At 41.1% G+C, this 23,535-nt stretch overlaps 1 protein-coding gene across 1 annotated transcript in view; it reads right to left on the bottom strand.

The window, feature by feature from the left end:
* Positions 1-23,535, bottom strand: part of LOC113406807 (neurobeachin-like) — a 942,582-nt gene that overhangs the window by 760,170 nt on the left and 158,877 nt on the right. The window contains exon 7 of the mRNA XM_029911985.1: positions 3,674-3,793. Coding sequence (XP_029767845.1) covers positions 3,674-3,793 — 120 coding nt within the window. The remainder of the gene's footprint in view (positions 1-3,673; positions 3,794-23,535) is intronic.

Here is a 23,535-nt window from a genome sequence, read left to right as displayed (position 1 = left end):
CGCTATGGGCTTCAGGCAGCCCCCATGCCTCCGGACCCTGCGCCGCCGGAGCCCGGGAGGGGAAGTGCCCGGCTGGGGGCGCAGGATCCGGAGGCATGGGGGCTGCCTGAAGCCCAAGCGCTACCGGCTTCACGGTTTGCCGGGCAGTCTCCAGACCCTGCGCCCCCAGCTGGGCGCTTCCCCTCCCAGGCTCCAGCTGCGCTGGGCAAGCGCTGGCCGGGGGCGCAGGGTCTGGGGGCTGCCCGGCAAACTGTGAAGCCGGTAGCGCTCCGGCAGCCCTTTCCCCATGGCTGGGAGTGGGAGGGAGGAGGGGGCGGAGTTGGGGCGGGGCTGGGGGTTGGGTAAATGGGCGGGGTCAGGGCCCGTGGAGGGTTCTCTTTTTTTATTTAATAGATATGGTAACCCTATCATTTCCATTTGTGCAATATTAAACAAGCCACAGTTCTCTTAAAAGTCTATTCATGATCTGATGGAAACTTTCTGCTTAGTTTAGGTCTGTACGAATATTTAGAAGACCTAGCAGATGAGCTGCTTTCAGAGACACTTTATATTGTATACACCACTTTCAAAGAATTTGCACTTTTTGACATAAGGGTGTTAATCTTGCCTCTCCTTGGTTTTTTTTTTTTTTAATGTAAAATATAGCAGAGGAATTGTCTGTCATGACTTGAATAACTCTGCCCTGGATTAGATAAAGAAAGAATATATGGGCCATGTGAATTGCTCCAAGTTCCAACATATTTATATGTAGAAAAGCCTCAGACCATAACGCTTAAGACCATAATGGCTTAATCATGTTGGATATATCAGGTTGTCTCTCAAAGAAAGAAGACTGCAGTGGTTGAAAGGGTTGATGTGACCCAGGGACCCCTTCGTGCCAACTGGCAGAGAGCACCAGGGGTGCATAGGGTTTTACAGGAAACCCAGTCAGATATCTGCATAATAGGTCACCAAAGGGTTGCATGTGAGATCTCTACTGAGAACCAGTAGCTCACTGGTTGTCATAATCATTGCAAAACATAGGTACAGATAATATTTAAGGAGTTATGTATCCATACTGAAAATTATGTTCTTAAGGTCTTGGAGTTAAGGCAGCTTACCAGGAGGTAACTGATTCCTATCTCCCTGTTCGGCCATTTGTGTATTGTAAGCCTTACAAGCTATACCTAATTTGCATACTGAGTCAGATACAATTTAAAAGATTGTGAAATCTACAAGGGAGGAAATCTACAGGAAGAAACCAATAGTTGGGGTGTCCTGATTATGAATAAAGACAAAGGATTGATGTGGTTTGACTTGGGGTGCAATGAGAGAGACACAATTCTTCATCTCGGAGGCAAACTGACAGCATGTTGGCTCATGAAAGTTGGATCACAGCCAGGCTGACTCAAAAGCCCTGCATGGATTTTGGGTGAGGAATACTCTAGAATGCATGTTATGTTTTTACTATATATGTAACCATTTGTTTCCAGTACTTCTAGTTGAATATTTATACTTTGTTAAATAAACGTAGACATGTTTACAATGAAATCTAGTATAATTGCTGCGTATTAAGCAATGCTTGATGAGAGCTAGAGTCAGTATAAATAGCAGCATAGCTGTGGTAGCACCGGGAGTGGCAAAGGAAGCATGGGATAGTCATGCTGAACACATACCCACTGGTTTCAGGTGGGTATGTACTCCGCACAACTCAGCCATGTCTCCACTGTCACTACCCTGTGCTACCGTGGCTACACTTCTATTTATACTCATACAAGCTCTCATCAAGCAAGCACAAGCATGTGTACACAAATAGGGGAATATCATCCTTTGATTGCCAAATAGGTTACGTCTACACTACAAGCAATCAGACTAAACGGGCAAATGAATGACAGACACAGGGATGGATTTAAGTGGCAGGCCTCAAATTTACCACCACATGGGAGAGATCACTATATGACCATCCCCACTCTCACATACCTGGCATTTAACTGGGTTCAGAGTGGGGTTACCAGATCCCATCATATAATCAAGAACTCGTAATAGACCTTCCATGAGACGTGGGAGGAGGGGGAAAGAGAACTGCAGTTCACAAATATTTCATGTACCCCCTTTTCCTAGAGGAACACGGTCCACCTACAAAATCCCAGCTTTCATTTACCCCTGGGAGCTGGCCCTTGTAGTTTTGGTCCTCACTGAACACCAGCCACAAATTGCAATGAGCTAAATAAACAGTCTTACCTTTCCTAATCGTAAACTATCAAAGCTATTTCCTTTCAACCCAACCGTGCCCCCATGACTTTGTGAGAAAGTCAAAAAATATCAGCAGAACTGGGCCAATTTGGCCCAATGGACCAAACAGGCAGTGAATCAGACCGCAGCTTCCTGAAGAACACAGCTCTTGTTCTACAACTAAGGGGAATGAGGAAGGGACTGCTGAAAACAGCAAGAGACCTTTGAAAACCCCATGATGAGTTTAAATAGATCAGGATGAGGTGAAGGGGCGCATGAGAGCCAAACAGCCCAGCCAATAGGAGGTGGAGGACATCAGGAGGAGAAGGGGCCTGGCTGCTGCTTCACCAAGCATGCACTCTCACCTCCACATGCTGTGTCTCATTGAGGCAGTCCAATCGACCACACCTCCCATTGAGATGGGGATGAAACATGTTGCTATATTATTTAAAAGACCTGTTTTAAAATTGATCTTAACTCAAAACAATTAACAGATTTATTTATGAATTTTCATTTATTTCATTCAGCAACCAAAAGGTAGTGCTGTAATTTTGTGGAGAATATGTTGCATTTTACATACACAACAAAAAGATTGAATCCCTGCTTTAACACAAAAAACATGTTTAACTGTGGTGCCACAATTGGCACTTCATTAACATCACGCCAACTGATACGAGGCATGAAAGACAATCTTGTTATTAAGAAACAGGATTCAGAATACAAAGATCTGAGTTCCTGGACCTGCCACACACATCGCAACATGACTAAAGGCACGTAATTTAATTTCTCTTTGCCTCCGTTTTCCACCTCTCAACTGGGGATATTTAATCTTTAAAATTTATTAAAAACATTTCAATCTGGACTGAACATAGTACAAGAACTCCAGATATGCAACACAAGTGAACTAATTTTTATTATGAGACGTGTGTGGTAACTTGGCTGAATTAGACTCAAGATTTTCTGTTATTCAGCTATAATGTTTAGACTGAATTTTAGCTATTTCAGGAAAAACCTATATTATAAAATTAATGTCCCACAGGTAAAAAAGATAACTTCCAATCCATTGTGTTATCCAGGGTCTGTATATATTATAATACATTAAAATATTTTCTATAATCTGAAAACACATTGAAGTTTGTGAATTTCATATTAATATCTCTACAAAATAGTCTCAACATAAGAGCTTATATGCTAATAAAGATAAGAAATAAATCTAACCCCAGAGAGATGATTTCTGTTAAAATATAGAATTAAAAAAGGAATAATTAGAGTATAAACCCAATTCTTGATTTTTTTCTTTTTAAAAAATTTAAAAAAACATTTTAAGGAAATAAACATGCCTGTTATTTATACAATCCTATTTTTTAACCAAATAGGAATGTACAAATGAATTATGGTTCTATGCATGCACTTAAGAGGATAGAAAACAGTAACTAAAGAAAAGGAAAGAAAAATCTCTTACATCGTTCGTGTTAACATGCCAAGCCATATCACCATAGGATACCAGTTGACCATTAACGTAACACCGAATTTCACTGTTTCTCCAACGATTGTAGATGTGCACAATGCTGATCATGTACCACTAAAAATAATTTGAAAAGATATTGTTATACAGCATTATTATTAAACGCTAACAATCAATATATCACGTTTGACTCCAATCCTGTAAAGTAATGTAGGAGTAGGAATCCTTGCATCCCCAAAGAGTCATTTTAAATCAGTAAGACTTCACATGGGCTTAAGTACCTGCCCACTGGGATCTCTTTGCAGAATCAGGTCCAAAAACTGTACATAGAATCACTATATAGATGTGTTTTTTTAAAGTACAATTTAACTAACTTTTGTTCTGCACATAAAACATGAACAAGGAGGTTCAGATAAAGAAAATTAAGTTTTAAACTTAGCTATAATAGCCTTTTATTTTATAAGATCTGCGTGTCTAAAGACCATTTAATAATAAAGCATATCATGTTGAATATTGTATTAAAACATATTCTGTTTGAATTGGCCCCACCCAGCAGGTGATTCGGATTACTCCTGTGTGACTATCCTGTTCTCAGAATTACTAACCACTTGGCCAATGTGTGTCTAGTCATCCACTAATTTTTTATCAGAAGTGATTTTATCTTCCAGATCACCGAAGAAAATATTGAATAGCACTGTAACTAGAACCAATCTCTGTGGAACATTACTGGAAACAGCCCACCATTCAATGATAATTATCCATTAACAATTATTTTTTGATATCTGTCAACCTAAAGGAGGAACAACTACAGAAGTTACTCAGCAACTCATACCTGAGTGTCCATGGTAAACAAGTTTTAGTATACACATTTAAAAATCATCTAAATCTGTCCTTCAGAATAAACATAAAACCAGACATCTGGAATAGAATTTAAAGCTTCAACTCTTCAGTTTGCAACTCATCACCTAGTCAACTTTTTTGTTTGCTTATTTGTTTTAACAATGCAGATACAGATAACAGTCAATTGGTTAGAGTTGGCCTGTCTTGAAAGTAACATTCCATGTTTTGGGAAGTATTACATGTCTTTTCCAGATTGACCTAGATTAAAAATGTATTCACTAAATAGGTAAGCATTCACTAGAAGAGAGATCAAGCAGTTGTGGTGATACCAAAGGTCAATCCATACTGAAGTAGTTGTTGGGTTTTTTTTGTAAAATTACTGCTTATTTTGCAAACGTTGGCTTTAGCTTCACCTAGTGTGGGGTAGCTACAAATGGTTCAGCATTAGCTGTGAAGGAAGGGTTTATTTATTTATTTTTTTTTAACCCTTCATCAGGTCACTTCATACACAGTATTAGTGCCAGGATACTGGTGTTTCAGGAACAAATCTTCCACTACTGTATTAAATGACCCCATCTTATTTAGAACAATATTTCGTATTTCTATCCAGTGCCATTGATTGAGCTTACGGGTGCTAACTATCAAGATTACTTGTCTTCGCTGATAGCTCTTGTTCAGGAATAATCCTCCACACTACCTTTTATGAGTAAAATGGTATGCTAGAGGAACGTTTAAGCACTGTATCCCTTAGATCCACATGAAAATAAGTGGGGCCCAAATTCGCAGTCCATTTTGATCAATTTCACGTTTTCAGATGTTTACATCTGAAATTTCAGTGTTGTAACCCTGGGAGTCCCGACCCAAAAGGGGTTCATGGGGGTCACAAAACTAATGTAGGGAGATTGAGGGATTACCACCCTCACTTTTGTGCTGCCTTCAGAGCTGCAGAGCTTCCTGAATCTGGGGGAGATTTCCAGAGGTGAAGGTGGGTCTGATCTCCCCTGTGCTGCTGGGAGCCTTCAGAGCTGGTAGCAGCCACAGAGCTTCCTGCAGCCGGGGAGGTACCCAGAGGTGGGTCTGATCTCCCCCCAAGAGCAGCCGTGCAGGAGAAGAGGAAGTCCCATCCCTCCCCAGCCTGGCGGATAGCAGCTGGAGCCCAGTGAAACAAAGGAGACCCTGGCTGACACCCCCAGCTCTGCCCCTCCCCTACCCCTCCAACAGCTAGATTTCACAGGGGAGGTCTAATTTCACGGTCTGTGACATGTTTTTCATGGCCATGAATTTGGTAAGAACCTAAAAATAAGATATGTATCCCATGAGGTTTAGCCTGGCTAGCAAAAGGCTTCAGAATGAATAAAAACTTGTCAAGGGCAGAATAACTATTGTTAGTACAGTAGAACCTCAGAGTCACAGACACCTCAGGAATGGAGGTTGTCCGCAACCCCGAAATGTCTGTAACTCCGAACGAGACATTATGGACTTCAGCCACTGGGGAGAGGGAGTTGGGGCTGCAGCCGCAGGTTGGGGTCAGGGCTTCTGACCCTCAGGAGCACCAGGGCTCAGGGCTTTTGATCTGGGGTGGGATGGGGTGCAGGGCTCAGGGCTTTAGCTACGGGAGGAAGCGCTTGGCTGAAACCAGTGTTCCCCGTCATAGCTAAAGCCCCGAGCTCCCCACGGGGCTGAGAAGCTGGGAACAGAGCCACAGGGCTGAATCCCCGAGCCCCAGCGCTCCCTCCAGATCTAAAGCCCTGCGCCCTGGTGCTCCCAAGAGTCAGAAGCCCTGACATCCCCGCACCTCTTCACCCTAAGGCTGCAGTCCTAACCCTCCCTTCCCCCCAGCTGAAGCCCTGAGCCCCAGGGTTAAATCTCCAAGGCAGTAAAGTATTTGCATGCATGTGTGTGGGTGTGGGCGTGCGTGCATCTCCACTGCTACCCGATTACTTCTGGTTCAGAGGGTGTCCAGTTGACCGGTAAGTCCAGAACTCTGGTGGTCATATATTTGAGGTTCTCCTGTATCTAAGGGCATATCTCCATTGAAGAGTTAACTCTAGTTATCTACACTTGAGCTAACTCCTCTTGAATTAGCTTAGTTCAAGTGAGAATGGTCACACTGCAAAGCACTCAAGCTGCACACTATTGGATTAGCAGCACAAAGTAGTTGTATCCCCATTTCATAACTAGCCTAAGCATCAATAGCACTTGAACTTCAACCAACACCTTCTGACAGGCCAGCTAGCTCAAGGTTAAAGCAGCACCTTAACCAGAGGTTTTGATGTGTGGACAGGAATCAACGCTTTTTTTATACCTCAGGCTAGCACTGTAATGAAGACAAACCCTAAACTGAAAGGTTCCTTAAATGTTCCTATTCTTGAGGATATGACCATCCAAGATTCTCTCTGCTGATGTAGATATGCAGTTTTTTCTAATTCCAGCCAACTCAAAGTTTACTTCCTTTCTAGTAAAAATCTTGAAAAACTATTTTATGATACTTGCTCAATATGGAGAAACATGGTCATTTTTTTTTAGATCCACCCTTAAAAAGTGAGCTAGAATGATAAAGCTGAAAATATTAGTATAAAGCTAATGAAGAAAATTTTATTACTGGACAGACTTCAGAACAATTACATTATGTACCCATGCAATATGGGCTTTTCTAGGTTGACCCGATTTCATGGTTTTCAGTGGATCTTCACACCAGCTGCTAACCTTTTGATTTACAGAATATCCAGTGGATGATTTTCCCCTGAGTGAGTCAGTGTCTCAACTCTAAAGATAACCTTTTAATATCCTACATAAGTAATTCCAATGTGTCTGGTCTAACTGCATCTCTAAGCCTCTGCCAAATTTCCTTACGATCATTTAAATTAGCGTCTTTTTCAGACTTGGCCACAGACCAATAACTACAGTAAATATCTACAATCCAGAAAAAGTATTCTAATTTAATCCATTTATAGGATGCTTATATGGCATCCAAGTGCCAGATCGTGAAGACAAAATAGTATACATATTATGAAGTCAATGATTTGAGTATAGTTAATTTTAAAATTCCTGAAGCTAGTTGATAATATTGACATTAAAAAAATACACTGAGAAAAAATTGTTCCCCATGCAGCCTCCCCTTTTATATCCGTTTGAACTCAACAAGTGGCTTTTATTAAGTCCTACTTTCTCTAAGTCAATGGGGGAGGAGGGCGGAAGCTTCATGGGTGAAGTGTGACCTGTCTCCCCACATCCCTATCCCCTTTGTTGTAGTTAAACATCCTTTCCCAAATAGGAGATTTAGATAGAATTCTTTCTCAAACTATAAAACAATGCTTAACTGACTGAAGGGGTTACTCTTCATTAAAAGTCTCACCTCTGCCTCCATGTCCACATAACTACAAACTGTAATGAATGATGATCACTAAGTGTTTGCAAGATGTGTTAATATTCAATTTCTGGTCATACAAAAACAAATAAGTTAATTTTAAGATGTCATAAGTTTCTGAATGTGTTTCAAGGAGGACTTGCAAAAGTTGTCTAATTTGAATGTGCCTAACACGTGTCTAATTTACCTATATCTTAAGTCTTGTTTGAGTGGTGAAAGTTTTGTCTACGTTTTTTTCTTGATGCTTCTAAGTACACCTCTACCCCGATATAACGCGACCCGATATAACACAAATTCGGATATAATGCGGTAAAACAGCGCTCCGGGGGGCGGGGACAGATCAAAGCAAGTTTGATATAACGTGGTAAGATTTTTTTTGCTCCCGAGGACAGCGTTATATCGGGGTAGAGGTGTATGAAAAAATTCAGTCCTAGGCTTCTCACGCTCCATAAGCTAGCCCTCATGGAGACAGTCTAAAATTTCACAGGCAGCAGTTCCCATATTGTTCTTTACGCATTTTTCTTCTTGAAGTAAAAAAAAAAATGAATAAACATGAAAAAAAAAACTTGCCCCCTTCAGGCTGCAGAGAAAAGTTTGGATTATTTCACATTTATCTTAATGAGTTAAGTAGTACAGGCTTTTGAATAAAATATAAATGTGCAGGCCTGATCAATTGTGATCATTAAACATCCAATGGCACTGTATATAAGAGATGGGATAATAAATGCTACACATCCTGGCCAATTTTCAACTTGGATAATAACCTTCAGCATAGCTTAATTCCCCCCTACAGTTGAAACAAGAAAGTTTCTTTATTTTTAATATAAAATCATCATTCACTTTCTGTTCTAAACTGTAATGTTGCTGTGCACTGTTAAATTCTTTCCTCCCTCGTACGTGGATGCATTTAAGTGGTAGGTGTCCTGATTCTTGGACATATAGTTTGTATGTCAACTGAATTCTTTTGAATGAAAAAGGATTATTTGGAAATGAAGAAATATTAAGTTTAAAATCAATTACATGCTGAATGCCCTGCTTACACTTGCCAACTGAAGTGTTTGATATATAATCCTAAAATTGATGGAATTTTAATAATCCTATTTACGGGCCACCTTTAACCATTTTTCTCATACATCTATTGGAAGCACCAATATTCCACTAGAGCAGCAAATGTAGACATATAATAAATTAAATTGATCAAGTACTACAGAGCAGCCATTGTGGATTCTAGAGTGAGTGGTGATAACTCCTGCTATGGAAAAGATTGTGCAACCGTATGTATTAAAATCACTTGAGTTTATAAAAAAAATTGCAAACAAGTTTTCCATTCTCTCTCGCTCTGCTCAAAGGTGATTTTGTTAATTCAAAAAAAAAAAAAAAAAAGTTTAAGCAAAATGTATTCAGTGGATATTCATTTTGGCAAGGAAAGAAAAACACACTGCAAACAAAATTCTAACCACATGCTGATTTTGTTGTCTCCCCCCCCGCCCTTTACAACAAAAATACGTCCTCAGTGAGGATTAGTGCAATTTATTTCCTTGCATGAGAGAGAAAGATTTTAAATAAGTTATATTTAAAGTGAAAACTAAGCACACATCAGTTAACATTTAGCAGACTAATTAGAATTGCCCCTCTGTGACTTCACACCAGTTATTGTTTCAACATAGCTTTGTAGACCCACTCAGAGACTCCTACTCTACCTGAGTGGAGTTCTGCAGGGTTGGGGGATATTGCTAGGACAATCTGCGTGAGGGAAATTGAAAATGTCTGAAACAGAGTGCAAAATGTTTTGACCACGCTACCTTAAAATCAGGAACAGGATAAAATTACAAACGCATAATAAAAAAATCAAAACCAGTAAACCCTGTAATTCGGCGAGTGTCCCCGAAAATTTTATTGCATTCTATTATAGCTTCAAAACAAAGCTTTCATTTAAAATATATGTTCTAACTTTTTCTGTTGTGAAGATACAGCCATCACACTAAGACTATGGGCTCACAAGGAAACACCACAATTTGCAGAAAAACATCTCCCGGTCGTACAACAGCAGCACTGCTCCCCTTCTCTGTCTAAGAAAAGTATGTATGCAAAATCAAACTCCAGTAGGGACAATTTAAATGTTAACATTATTGAGCATGGACATTTTTTCTTTTAAAGAACTTTTCTTTCAAGAACTTTAGCATAAAGAGTTATATTTAATACAAAATAGTATTACACAGTTAATCTTATACCTCAAGAAAAGCAGTAGTAAGGGTTCATAGAATCATAGACTGCAACTTGAGACCATTACTCCTTGTTCTGTCATCTGGTACCAATGAGAACAGTCTAGATCCACCCTCTTTGGTTCCAAGAGCTAAATTAATTAAGCCACATTGCATATACAGTAGAACCTCAGAGTTATGGACACCTTGGGAATGGAGGTTGTATGCAACTCTGAAACATTTGTAAGTCAGAACAAAGCACAGTTTGGGCTCCAGATCCAGCGGCTGACAAGCCAAGTCAGGCCAGGCCTGGCTTCAGCAGCAGCTGAGCTCCCCACTCAGCCCTGGCATGAGTTTGCAAGCTTGCCCGCTCCCGGCAGAGAGAGAGAGGGGTGGGTAGGTGGGGGTGTCGGGGTGTGTGTGCGCAGCGTGTCCTCCCATCCAGGGGATCGGGGGTAAAAACAGTGCATCTCCCTCCCAGCAGCAGGAGGGGGTATAAAAACAGTGTGAGGGGTGAAAGCAGTGCAGACCCCAGCACCGCTCCTGCTGTGCTGGCTGGCTCCAGCTGCCTTGGGCTGGCAGCCCCAGTGTCTTGCTGTAAATGGCTGCCCTGCAGGTGGGACAGCCCAAATGTGCCTACCTTTAAGATGCAATACAGGTACAGTATTTTCTTTTCTTTTTTGGTCTCTCCTGCTGCCTGATTGCTTACTTCCAGTTTCACTTGGTGTCCAGTTGACCTATAACTCTGGTGTTCATATCTTTGAGGTTCTATTGTATGTAGTATTTTCTATTCCTGTTCTTGTGGCTACATGTAAAGCTTAACATATCAATAAAAAGTAACAGAGTCATGTGATGTTGGTCATTTGTTTACTTAAACATGAGGGCTAGAAGTATGTTTTTTATGAAGAAAAGCTTGAAAATGTGAATCAAGTGCAACTCATGCAATGATGGCCTTCCTGCATCTGCAGACAGCCTCCAATACAGGTAGGAGTCCACATGATGTAGTTGCACAGTATATAGGGAACTGTTCTGACAGTTTATATGCCCAGTAATCTCTGTTCTATAGATCAGCAGTTCTAAAATTGTGGATCACGACCCCAAAGTGGATCAGAACCTCATTTTAATGGGGTCACCAGGGCTGGCTTAGACGTGCTGGGTCCCAGGCCTGAAGCCGAGCCCCACTACCCGAGGCCAAAGCTTGAGTGTTTCAGCCCTGCGTGTTGGGACTCAGACTACAGGCGCCATGCCTGGGGTTGAAGCCCTTGGGCTTCAGCTTTCCCCTCCCACCCCAGACGGGTCAATGGGGCTCAGGCATGCTCAGGTTTTGGTCCTCCCTTCTGGGGTCATGCAGTAATTTTTATTGTCAGAAGGGGGTCACGGTGCAATGAAGTTTGAAAACCCCTGCTATAGATCATAAATGCATTGGGGGGGAGGGTAGTGTCAACTGCAGGCAGAACTTAGGTGACAAAAAAGGCTCATTAGGCCAGAGGAAAAAAGTGCTCCTTCAGCAGCTGGCCCAAATTGTAATGTTCCAAAAGAATCCAAGCATAAACACAGTCTAATTCTCATTCATCCAAGAACAATTTTCTTGTCCCATGAGAAAAGACAATTCAAAATGGGGAGAGGGTCCAATAAAGACAGGTCTCTAAATACCAACAGGCTGATGACCTAAGAGCATGCATACACTGGTGATCGGATGTCAAGAAATACAGGCAGTAAAGCACTAACAAGAGTAGCTCTGCTGCCACAAGTGCAGACTCAAGCACTTTTAGACTCTAGGAGGAAGCCTGACCTTAAGCTTATTACTCATACAGCAGTTGGGATCTGGTGAACGTGTCTTTATGTAGCTTCACCTGTTTGTGCAATAGATGTTATGGATATGCTAATGACTCTGAATTTGCTTCAGGTTACCACTACACCTAAACGTACACCATAGCATCAAAATAGCTTCAATCTGCCAGCACTGCCAGAAACACATCCTATGCTTTGTGCTGAAGCCAGTGCTAAATTTGTAAGAAAAGAGGTGCAGGGGCTCAAGCAATTTTATTTACATTCATAACTGATGCAGAAAGCCCAGAGGTGCTGGGGCTATGAATTGCCAAAACTAGAGGTGCCAGGACTCGGCCTTGACAAGTCCTGCACAAATTAAGCACTGGCTGTAGCACAAGGAGCGAGAGGTCATTTAAAACATCGGGTTTCCTGGAAAAAAAAAACCTAATAAACAGAGCAGAGCAATAAGAGAAGCATTAAAACAAAGCAAAACTGCATAAGAGAGCTAGACAGCCGTAAGACAGAAATACAGCTATTTCTCTAATTGAAAGTTGCTGCCTTAATAGCCCACATTTAAAGAAACAGATTTGAAAACAGCCAATACTCCAAAAAATAAGGCAAGAGACGCAACAGCAAACAATAATAATTTTGAGAGGAGCTCATAATAGAGGGAGAGACCAAGGAAAATGTAATTGAGCTGTCAAAGTAAAAGTAAAGAGAGTCTCGAAAACGAGTACTGGAGTTGCAGTAGACAATGTTCAGTGCAGAGCTCTTGCAGGGAGTTCCTATATAGGCTCTGGCTAGAAAATAACTGACAAGGTCCTAGAGGGAGCTGAGGCAATGAAAGATGGAATGGAACATGGGAGCTGTTCCTGCTCCTACCAGTATTTCACACACTGATAATTTTAAGACCTTGTCTTGCACTACAAAGCTGAGGCCCAAGAGTGAAAATCCTGTGTGCATAGTATTGTTAAAGAATGATATTTAAAAGGAAAAAAATTATATTGACAAGGAAAGTGACCGAATAATTTAAATGTTGTTCAGTTAAAATGAAATGAGAAAAGGAAGTTAAAAAGGCGGATTCACTCTACTACTTTCATCTCATTCAGCCTGCATTGCTGGGTTCTGGAAAGCATGGCAACAGAAGCTGGCTTCTCAGGCTCTCAAAAATAATTAGCGCCACAAGATGTCACACTTTTTAAGTGAATTGTTCTGCAAGTAGTGCAAAAAGACATATCAGTCTGTGATACTACATCTGTATGTTATAATCTCCAGATAGAATAGGATAAGTTAAGAAGCTCACTCTATAATATGACAATACCCTGCTGAATAGAAGATTTAATGATTATATTACTGCATAAAGTTTCTCTAAATAAAAAGCTCACTGTTGCAATGATTCACATTTTATTTCTTATATTCACATGGCCATGATTTATAAACTTGTAAACTTTCAAAATCAAATCAGTCACCCTCAACTTAGATTTTTTTTTTTTTTGGTATTTCAATTTGTCACACAACAAAGATTTCAGTGTGCGGATGCAAGTGTGTTCAAAAAGTATCTATGAGCTTAGTGCCAGTGAAATTTAAACGCTCAGTACAGATGAACACACACACAAAACAAAGATAAGTGCTCCAGAATTCCTTCATTATAACAAATGTAATGTGTTTCTCTTGGATAGTACAGCAGCAGCACGTTAGAGGTTGTCATGGGCTAACAATTACGGAAGTGGCTCAAAAATAAAATGATCACAAGTTCAGAAGCAATTTTTATAAATGAAGGTTTTTTTAAAAGTGTTTTTATTTATTTATGTAGGTGTCTAAAAAAGAGGGAGTCCTTTATAGATATGATTCTTAGTTTGAAAAATTGTGTAATCTTTGAATAGAAATACTGAACATCAGTGTTCACAATCTGGATTGTGTCTTTTAAAAATATTTCTAGGGCCTTTAACATGTCTAATTATATTTTAGTAAAATCTCCCTTTTTATAGTTCACTATTTTTATTACATATGCTTTATATTTGCCTTGCTGTTTTACATATTTTATATATGTAATATGTATCAAAATGCATTAATAAAATTAAAACCAATGGAGGTATTAATATTGGAAAAGGCTAGCTTTTATGAATTTTAGTGATGTTTAATTTTAAAACAGTTCATATCATTTTACCAGTGAGGTGGAAAAATCTGAAAATGACAAAAAAATATTTTTGTTAGTCAAAACCAGAGACAACTAGGAAGATCTTCAGAGGAATGTGATCTCTCTCTCTGGAAAACTTGTCTAACAGAACAATTCTATGTTGCCCATAACTTGAGCATGGATAGCTTAAATGTGGTTCAGTAAAGAATAAAAGCAGTTGTTCTTCAGAGATTGAGGATAATAAAGTTTTTGCCAATAAATATCTATGACAAATAAATCCTTAAGAGAATCACTGGAAGATAGGATTGCCTACTATTGGGAAGTCAAAACTGGCATTTCAGTAGTTAAAAACACGCATCATCAATCCACCAGTTTTAAATTACAATTTAACTAGGCAGTTGCTTTGTCAATAGGTGCATCTTCTGAAGGTCTACATGCACTTTTTATGCTGGAGGAGCATCTGATCACACCTGGAGTGAAATCTCTAAACAAGGCAACAAGAAATCCAGGCACAAATTGAAAAGGACAGTTTGGATTTCTTATGCTGGAGTTGGTAATTGTATTTGGTGGGGTATATTCCCCCAATATATTATACTGCATGTGCACATCATACATATACACATTATTAATGGGAAATAAAAGATGCATATAAAATCTCATTAGAAAATACCCAACTTTATCTGACAAAGTCTTTCTTTTCAGCACCTCCTATATACCAACACATGACACTGAGGCTGAAAAGTGTGATCTCTGTTGAATACAAAATTGGTAAGCAATCATCCACACCAGATACACTTGGCAAGTTAGTGAACACATGATCACCTGAAAGTGATATTCACGCAATGAGGCATACATACACCTGTTACTAGTTCAAAGTTAGTAAAACCTCAGACTGAACACAGAGCCAATTTTGCATAAACTAAAACTGACATTTTTCAAAGGATGGCCTACAGCAAGATCAGAGTTACAACCAAACAAACTACGCTCATTTATGGTAAAAATGAGTGAAATGACTTCTTGATAAAATAAAGACTGACAGTTCTAGAAGTAATAAGAAAAGAAACAACCACTAAGACTCACAGCATTTTGCTACTGAAACCTTAATCAAAAGGTAAACGATTTTGTTTTGGCCTGGGATTGTAATACATGTATAATTGCTTCCAAAATGCACAAACAAAAGAGCTGAAAAAGGATCAAGTCCCAAAGAGACTATGGCAAAATCAAGGAGGATTTATTTGAATTCAAAGAAAACTAATTTACTACTGATTGCAACTATAGATTTGTACTTTCAAAGCTAATCTATATCAAATCTGTAAATCTTTAAATCAAGACTTGGTATCTTTCTAAGGGCTTATCTACATATGGGGGAGGGAGTAGTGTATGCCTGTGGATTAGGTTTGTGTTCACAAACTGTTGCAGAATAAATATTCCAAAATAATTGTATCCACATGGCCGCGTTTTATCTGCATTGCTCTGAATCAGTGCATACACATGACAGTGACTTTTTTTCAAAGTAAGCACTCAGCATTCTGGGCAGGTATCCATAGTGCTTTGTACCCCGGCTGTGACACAGCACCCCATATTTATCACAGTTGTATCATTATATGATTATGACATAGTTATGATGCATCTTGTACAAGATGTGCCATGTAAGGTGTCTATGAAAAATTGTGATTTTTTGAATATGATTATCCTATTTGTGTGCATGTATCATTTTTATATCTGAAGTTATGAATATTGACTATGTATCTGTATTTCAAATGTGGTTACACCTGGGTAACACCCACCAGGCAAGATGCTTCCAGTCTAGACAGCTGGTTGTGAAGGGCCTGTTCAAGGTAATGGGCCATTAAAGGAAATAGTAGGCCTTAGGAGAAGCTTATCCCCCACCTGGTGAGCCTTCCTGAGAACGCTCCAGACAGCCTATGAGTAATGACTGCTATGACTCAGCACAGCATGCAAGGGCATGTGACCAGACCACGTGACCTTGAACTGCATTTTGGTATCTGTATTTTTCCACAAACCGGGCTGGAAACAACTTGGAACAAAGGGTTCCTGCCATATGGAAAAACTATACAAGGTGGGGTGTGACATCATCTCTTAGCCTTACTCCCCACACAAGAGAACTCTTGAGGAACAAAGACGGCTAGTCCCAGGCTACAGGGATTTCTAACCTATATATGGAAACTTGGTGGACTGCTTGTATCATCAATCAGGGTGAGAAATTGCTAATCCAAATCCTTTCTGTTTAGTATATTAGGCTTAGTTTGCAGTTTTTGTTTGTTAGATAATCTGCTTTGATTTGTTTGCTATCACTTATAATCACTTAAAATCTATCTTTCTGTAGTAAATAAACTTGTTTTATGATTTATCTTAACCAGTGTGTCTTTAAGTGAAGCGTCTGGGAAAAAGTCTCAGCTTGGTACATATCTTTCCCACATCGAGGGGAAAGCAATTGTAAGCAGAGTCAGGATGAGCTCTACCCTGACATCTGGTGGCGAATTATGGCGAGTGTGGAAAAGAACTCCAGGGGCTGATCTTGTTTGCATAGGCACACCCACTCGCCTGGCATGAAACACAGCAACTGAAAGTGGTTACTTTGGCTGGTGTGGGATCCCCAGTTTCTCTATTATTGGGGCAGGAAGAATAAAGTTTTGTGACCCTGATTCTGTGAATCAAGGCCAGTGGAACTGTTGTATGACAGAAGGACTGAGTGAGTCCTTCACCATTACCTAAGTAGCACTTGCTTGACAAGGGGCATGGGTTACAAAACCCAGTGAATGGAGAGAGGATGGGGACAGGTATTTGTACCTGATGGTATGGGTCCCCTCTGAGGGTCCGAAACACCAATTGCACCACCTCCTCTCTCCACTGTGGAATGTCAGAGCTAACTTTGATTCCCTTAGGAGTCTAGTTACAGGCTGCTGAGCTGAATTCACTTTGGGCCAATGGTGCACCAGCACTGGGGCTCCTCTACTATACTATGAGCTGAAATCACAAAAGAGCTGATGTTATTAAGAGCTGACATCACTGAGGCTATGTTAACTAGTGGGGGAGCCTGAAGCTATATTGCTCAGCAGCTGCCGGAGCAATTTGTGGGGACGACTGGAGGAGCAGTGAGCGGCGTGGAGCCTTGCGGGGCCGGTTGGAGTGGCCCAAGGAACGGCGGGCGGAGCTGTTTGCGGGGACGGCTGGAACGGCTCACAGGTCGGTGAGCGGAGCAGAGCAGAGCAGCTTGTAGAGCGGAGCAGTTCGTGGGATGGCAGGAAAGTGGACTGGCTCGTGGTAAAGGCTGCGGCGGAACCCCCACGGAGAAACAGACGGCTGGCCAGCCTCGGATCACGTAAGGTACCCCTTAACACCCTGCGTGCCCACCCCTTTACTCTGGGGCTGCACTGACCAGGGGCAGAGACTTTGGGGGTTGTTGGACTTTTGGGACTTTGGGTGGTTGCTGGACCCCAGAGACTTTGGGGATGTTGGACTTTGGGGACTCTGGGTGATTTTTGGGTTGCTGGATTCAAGAACCAAAGGGAAAGGACACAGCCCAATTTGCTGGGGTGGGTTTTGCTCATGGTTTGTGTTATGAATCCTGTTTGTGGTGTTTTTCCAATTTTATGCTGATGTCGTTTACCTCATGTTATTAAACATTTTCTGCTACACTCAGACTCCGTGCTTGCGAGAGGGGAAGTATTGCCTCTTAGAGGTACCCAGGGGGGTGGTATGTAATTGTCCCAGGTCACTGGATGGGGGCTCGACCCGGTTTTGCATTGTGTTATTGAAACGGAACCCCTAGATACAGAACCCGGCCCTTGTTGCTGCCAACTTAGATGGGCAGAAGGGTTACACAATCTATATTAATGAGCTTGCACTGTACAGATCAGGTATCCCATAGTGCTTTGTCCCCCTGCTGGGCTCTACAAATTCTAGAATTTTTCTCATGGCTCATTGTGGGATACCTACAGAAAGCCACTAGAATTCTGGGACTTAAGATCAAACTAAAATTCCCATGATTCTTCTGTCTTTTGCTGTCAGCCAGGATGGGGGGACCTCACTCAGTTACTTGCCACTGCCCAGGCATCAATTAATACACACTACATGATGCACACACATTTGTAATCATGCACCCAGGCAAATTTGGAAGCTAGCTGCCATGCTGTTGAGCCACATTTGGTAGAGGAAGAAGTGGAGGAAATTGGACAGCTACCCACGGATACAATTTTTCTGGAGCAGCTTCACTTGATTCAATGCCATTTCTGGGCTTGGGGAACCAGCACTGACCATTGGGAAAGAACAGTGACCTGGTCCTTGGATGGGCAACAAAGGAGGCAAAATTTCAGACTGACATGTCATGTACATAGAGGTCTATCCAGAGCTCACCCTGAAGCTGCACTAGCATCACACCAATATGAAACCTTCCCTCAGTGTGGAAAATGTGTAGCCACAGCCATCTGGAAGCTCACCATCTCCAACTGATACTGATTAATAACTATGCAATCTGGTGTTGGTAAGATTAGTTGTCAGGGCTGTTGCCATGGAGGTGTGTGCTGCTATAAAGAAGTTGTTGATGGAATGAGTTGGAAAGCTTGACAATGCACAGGAGATTATTGATGGATTTGCACTGGTTGGGGTTCCTGATTTATAATGGGGCCACTGATGGGAACCTTGTGCCCACTCTCCCCCTCCACCCCACCCCCCCGCCAGGCCTCAGGGTTTACAAACAGAAAGGGGTATTTCTCCATGCTGCTCCAAGTCATGGTTGATCACCAGTATTAATGTGAGGTAGCCTGGAAAGGTTTATGATGCTAGCATCTTTTAAAACTCACACCTGTTTTATTTAACAAAAATTGGCATTTTTGCTCTCAGGACTTCTATGTACCATAATGGTGTTGTGAGTCCCACTATCATTCTGGGTTAGCCCACTTATCTTTAACTTCCCTGCCTTATAAAGCCTTTTATTGGACACTTAGGATGGCAGAAAGGACCTTTATAATTATATTCTGAGTAGCTACAAAATGACAGTGAAGTATGTATTCGTAAGGCTGAAAGGAAGATGACCTTGTCACATAGTGAGGCTGGAGACTCGTGTCACAACTGCTTGCTGTGTTTTGCATAACATCTGTTAGAGGAAGAGAGAGCACCTCACTGACAGGTGGGAAGCAGAGATGCAAAGAGTTTCAGGAAGCTATGAACAACCAGTGAGGCTTCCTTTGCCAATTACAGCAAATCATCAGGGCCACAGGTCAGGGATGCCCTGTGCTCCTTTTCTGAGGCTAGGAGTTGAGGTGCTGCAATGTAATTTTATTATGCACTGTGGCATGGTTTCATAACTCTGTATACGGTTTTACTCAAACAGAAGATTATATGGTTTTTAAAATGTGTTATGCTTGGGGTGTTTATCATTTATGAGATATCTGGTGATTTATGAGACTTTAGTGAACTTTTGTGAAAATTATTATTTGCGCTATTTGAGCAGTAAAAATTAACACCATTTATAGAACAAAACTGCAAACATTGATTCCAACCACAACATAAAACAAAGCAAATGTTATACAACATTACAGTGAAGATGTGTAACAAATGCCTAGAAGTTCTGAGTTTGTACAAATGTTTGTGCTGTACTGGTCACACACGTGTAGGTACGAGATTTCTGCCTGTTGCCTTTGCCTTCTGGTATAGGACGGTGTGGGAAGAAACCATCATTTGTGGGTGTTGGAGTTAAGGAGGGCTCCCAGCATTCACTGTTTTCAACATCCTGGGTGATGTGGAGGAGGGAAGAAAGTGCCTTTTTGAACTTTAGAAATGGTACTGCTGCTCCCAGTACACATTGTTCTCCATGGGCTGCAGGACATGGTAAGGGTCTTTGGTTGCAATGCTGAGCCAAAACATCCTCCATAAAGACTAATTTTTTACATCAGGTCCAGAAGCTGTTTTTGCCCATCCCTATCTTTCTCAGTGGTTTCTCTGGTCAATTCTGTGTTGTCTTCTCTCTCAGCAATGACACCTACTCAGTCCTTCTGTCTCTCTGCAAGGAGAACATCCCTCCACTCTTCTGTTTTCTTAGCCCTCTTCTGGGATGCTGACAAGAGTTCCCAAACATTTCAGTTTTGGTCTTTTTTTTTTCGTGCCCCGGAGATTTGCTAGGCATTTTGCAATTGGTGACAGTCCTGTCCTTGGATGCCATGCACAATCAGGCACAGGAGCTGGGGAAGCTGAGAAACCAAAGAAGTATTTATCGTAGTATTTCAAGTCTCCAGGCTTCAATGATAAACTGTTGCTTTTGACTCAGTTTTGGAATACTATTTTCACAGTCTCTTCCTAGTCTGGGGAGAACTTACATAAAGTAAGACATTTGCCATCTTAATTGCCTTTTGAATAGTAACCCTACTCCTATGTTGTTGTGGAGATTGGCTGGGTGTGCAGCACGGTTTGGGGATTAGGGCTGGTGTTTTATGTTTGGCTAGCAGGCTGAGTGGACAAACAGTAGCATTTGAGATTTGCATAGGTTGGGTGGTTGACTGGGAATCTGCAGGGGGAAGGCTAGTAATTGCACATGCACCTGTGCAGTCAGTCCTTCTATTGGAGGATGTTATCCTCATATGAATCACCAAGAAATAGACAAAGATTGTTAAAAAGGCAATGAGCAGACCAGAAAGATAGGCAGATATGTTACTCACCAGAATGGTCCCCTGCCCTGCCTCAGAAGTGCTGCATGACTGGAAGGGGAACCCTACCTATACAGGAAGCCCCAAGAAGGCTGCTTTACCTTGAAACATGATGCCAAAATACAGCATTGTCTTTGCCTTAACTTCTGTTTTATATCACCTGCCAACCTGCACAAAGTGTACAGCAAAATAAATAGCATTCTGCTGTAACTGTTTTGAACTTAAGGAGTTAATGCTGAGAGTTATTTCAGCTACCCAAGTGTCTTATGAACTCTATTCATTTTTAGTATTTCACTTTGGGAAATATATCTCATAAAATGCTAAGCTAGCTGAAATTTCTGGGTACTGCTCAAATTGTGAAGCGAAGAGTTTAGGGGGAGAGGGGGCGCTTTTGCATTTTTCTTCCTGTAACTGACATTTCAATAAACATGCCTACATTACAAGGGCTTTTTAAAAAAAATATAGAATGACTGCAGAGCAATAGCTTGACCAGGGGCAGAGAGTCCAGTGGTCAACCAGTTGGGAAAAGGAACATGAAGAGCACAGGAAAGGAGTGTTGGGGGTGGATGCCAGTAAAGCAAATAGCTGTGGGAACTGAAAATATCAAGGAATAATCCCCTTCAGATCTTAAATTCCCAGGCACAGATACCAATTTTTAGAACACAGCATGGTGGGGAGGGAGGGCTGGAAGCTGGCAAGGTTTGCAAAGGCTCTTAACTCCTGGTGGTGCCCACTGGACAACCAGAACAAAAGATTTTTGAAGTTATCCATACAATTTTATTGTAATATAGGACAGAATACTTACTGGGGGAGGTCTCCTTCCCAGCACTATCATGCTGAGTGTCCACCTGGGTTTTGGGAATTGTTTGCTTCTATGGGTTTGCCTTAGGTTTTCATGTGGGGAAAAGATCCTGGCTTCCACGGGAAATCCGGTCAGGGTAGGAGACTGTGTTCTCTTTGATGCCTTCAGTGCTGTCCATGACATACTAGGGTGTGGTGGCCTTCTTGGAAAAAATCTGATCCTCAAAGTAGGGGTGAGTACTTGGAGCACTGCCAGAGGTCCTGTTTCTGTTCTTTGTGTGTGGGGGGGGGGTTCTCCATAATTCTGCAGCTGCCTATTCCCAGTGTTGCAGCAGTGAGAAGTCCAAAGAGTGACCCCTCTTAGTTATTTGCTTTGATATACACTAGTATATCTTCACATTACGGTATCTGTTAAGGCAGGACTGAACTGGCTCCTCTCCCCAGATCACAAGAAAATCCCTGACCCTCTCTATGGCTCCATGCTCATGTAATGCTCCAGAAGTGCATCGTCACAAGTGGGGTGGTTCCTGGCTAGTGGTGAAATCCAGCCAACCCAGAGAAGTAGAGGGGACACAGGGTATCACATTATGGCCCTGGTGTAAAGCAATGTAGTATGGGATGGCAGTGGGAGGACTGAAAAATTAATCTGATATATAGATGCATCCACACAAATTGAATTTAATCTATTTTCAAAGTGGATTATCCAATTTGCACTAATTGGCCAGTTAATTTGGAAGAAACTTGTGTCATGTGTACGCAGGGCATTTTAATTTAAAAAAGAATGAAACACCCGACCCAACCGTGTGTGTATGAGCCCTAAATTTTAATAAAAGTTATGGGCTTGATGCAGATATTATTGGGTTAGGTTCTATGGCCTACGTTATGCATGAGGTCAGAATAGATTACCACAGTGTTCCCTTCTGGCCATAAAAATCTATGCAATTACAATTTGCAAGACACGGAATACCACAGAGTCTGATTACTGCCAATAGATCCGGCAGGAATCCATTAGGGCCTACCAGTTTGTGTACACACCTCAGAGTAACAGACTAGACAAATGAGCTACTCACACAGGAAAACAAATCTGACCAAGATGTATTCCTTGCCCCTTTTGGATCACAAATACAGAGCAATAGAAGGAATGAGTTTGCCGGTACACATGTTAATGAGCAAACAAAGATTTTACTTCACATAACATCTCAGTATCCCAGCAAAGCATATACCAACACTACATATACCCTTGGAAGAAAGGCAAAAAACAAACAAGTTTACCGTAACAGACATATAAAGCTGTTGTGCAAACTGACAACTGGATAACCAGTCCAAATGAGAATGAAAGTTAAAAAACTGGAAGCCAACAGAATCATTATCCCCATAGAAGCATCAGGATTACATATTGTGGAAATGAACAGTGGAAGGTGCTAGAGAAATGTTCATGATACTAGGAATAAGAGACATCCCAAATCTCTACTGATACAGGAGAAAGGTGAAAGCTTGTTTCTCCATGGAACAGATAAGGCAACAAAAATCTGCATCACTGCAGGCAGACTCATTACAGGCACTAATATCCCCAAAATCCCCAAATGCAAAATAAACTCAGTAAATAAATTTCAGTATTTTTATTCTGAAATTAAATGACCTAGGTAATAAAAACATATTTGTTAGTTATATTAAAATGTTGACAAATTCAAAACAAAAAGCTAGGCTCCAGAGCAATAAAGAAAGAGGACAAAACTGCAAAATATTACTACTGGACAGGGGCGGCTAATTTTTTTCCCCCAGCATCTTTCCACAGGTCAACTTTCCAAAATTTACTGTATGAAAGCTGTATCATGAGATCAGACCTCTGGAGATGCAGATGACCAAGTGTGTCACACCTTTGCACGAGTTACTAAGAACTCGCTAAATAGAGGGCAGAGTTGTTTGAAAATCCAACTACATCTCAAATATTTCTTAAAAAACAGATGAAGAATTTGCCCATCACCAAAATTTCCTTATTATAACAGCTCAAGCAGTATTTAAATATGTAGCAAACCTCAATTCCAGAGATTCCAAGTGAGATTAAACTTCATCCATACTGT

The sequence above is a fragment of the Terrapene carolina genome, unplaced genomic scaffold, assembly GCF_002925995.2.
Source record: "Terrapene carolina triunguis isolate 2854851 unplaced genomic scaffold, T_m_triunguis-2.0 Scaffold141, whole genome shotgun sequence".
NCBI lineage: Eukaryota > Metazoa > Chordata > Testudines > Emydidae > Terrapene > Terrapene triunguis.
This window is presented reverse-complemented; position numbering and strand designations above follow the sequence as displayed.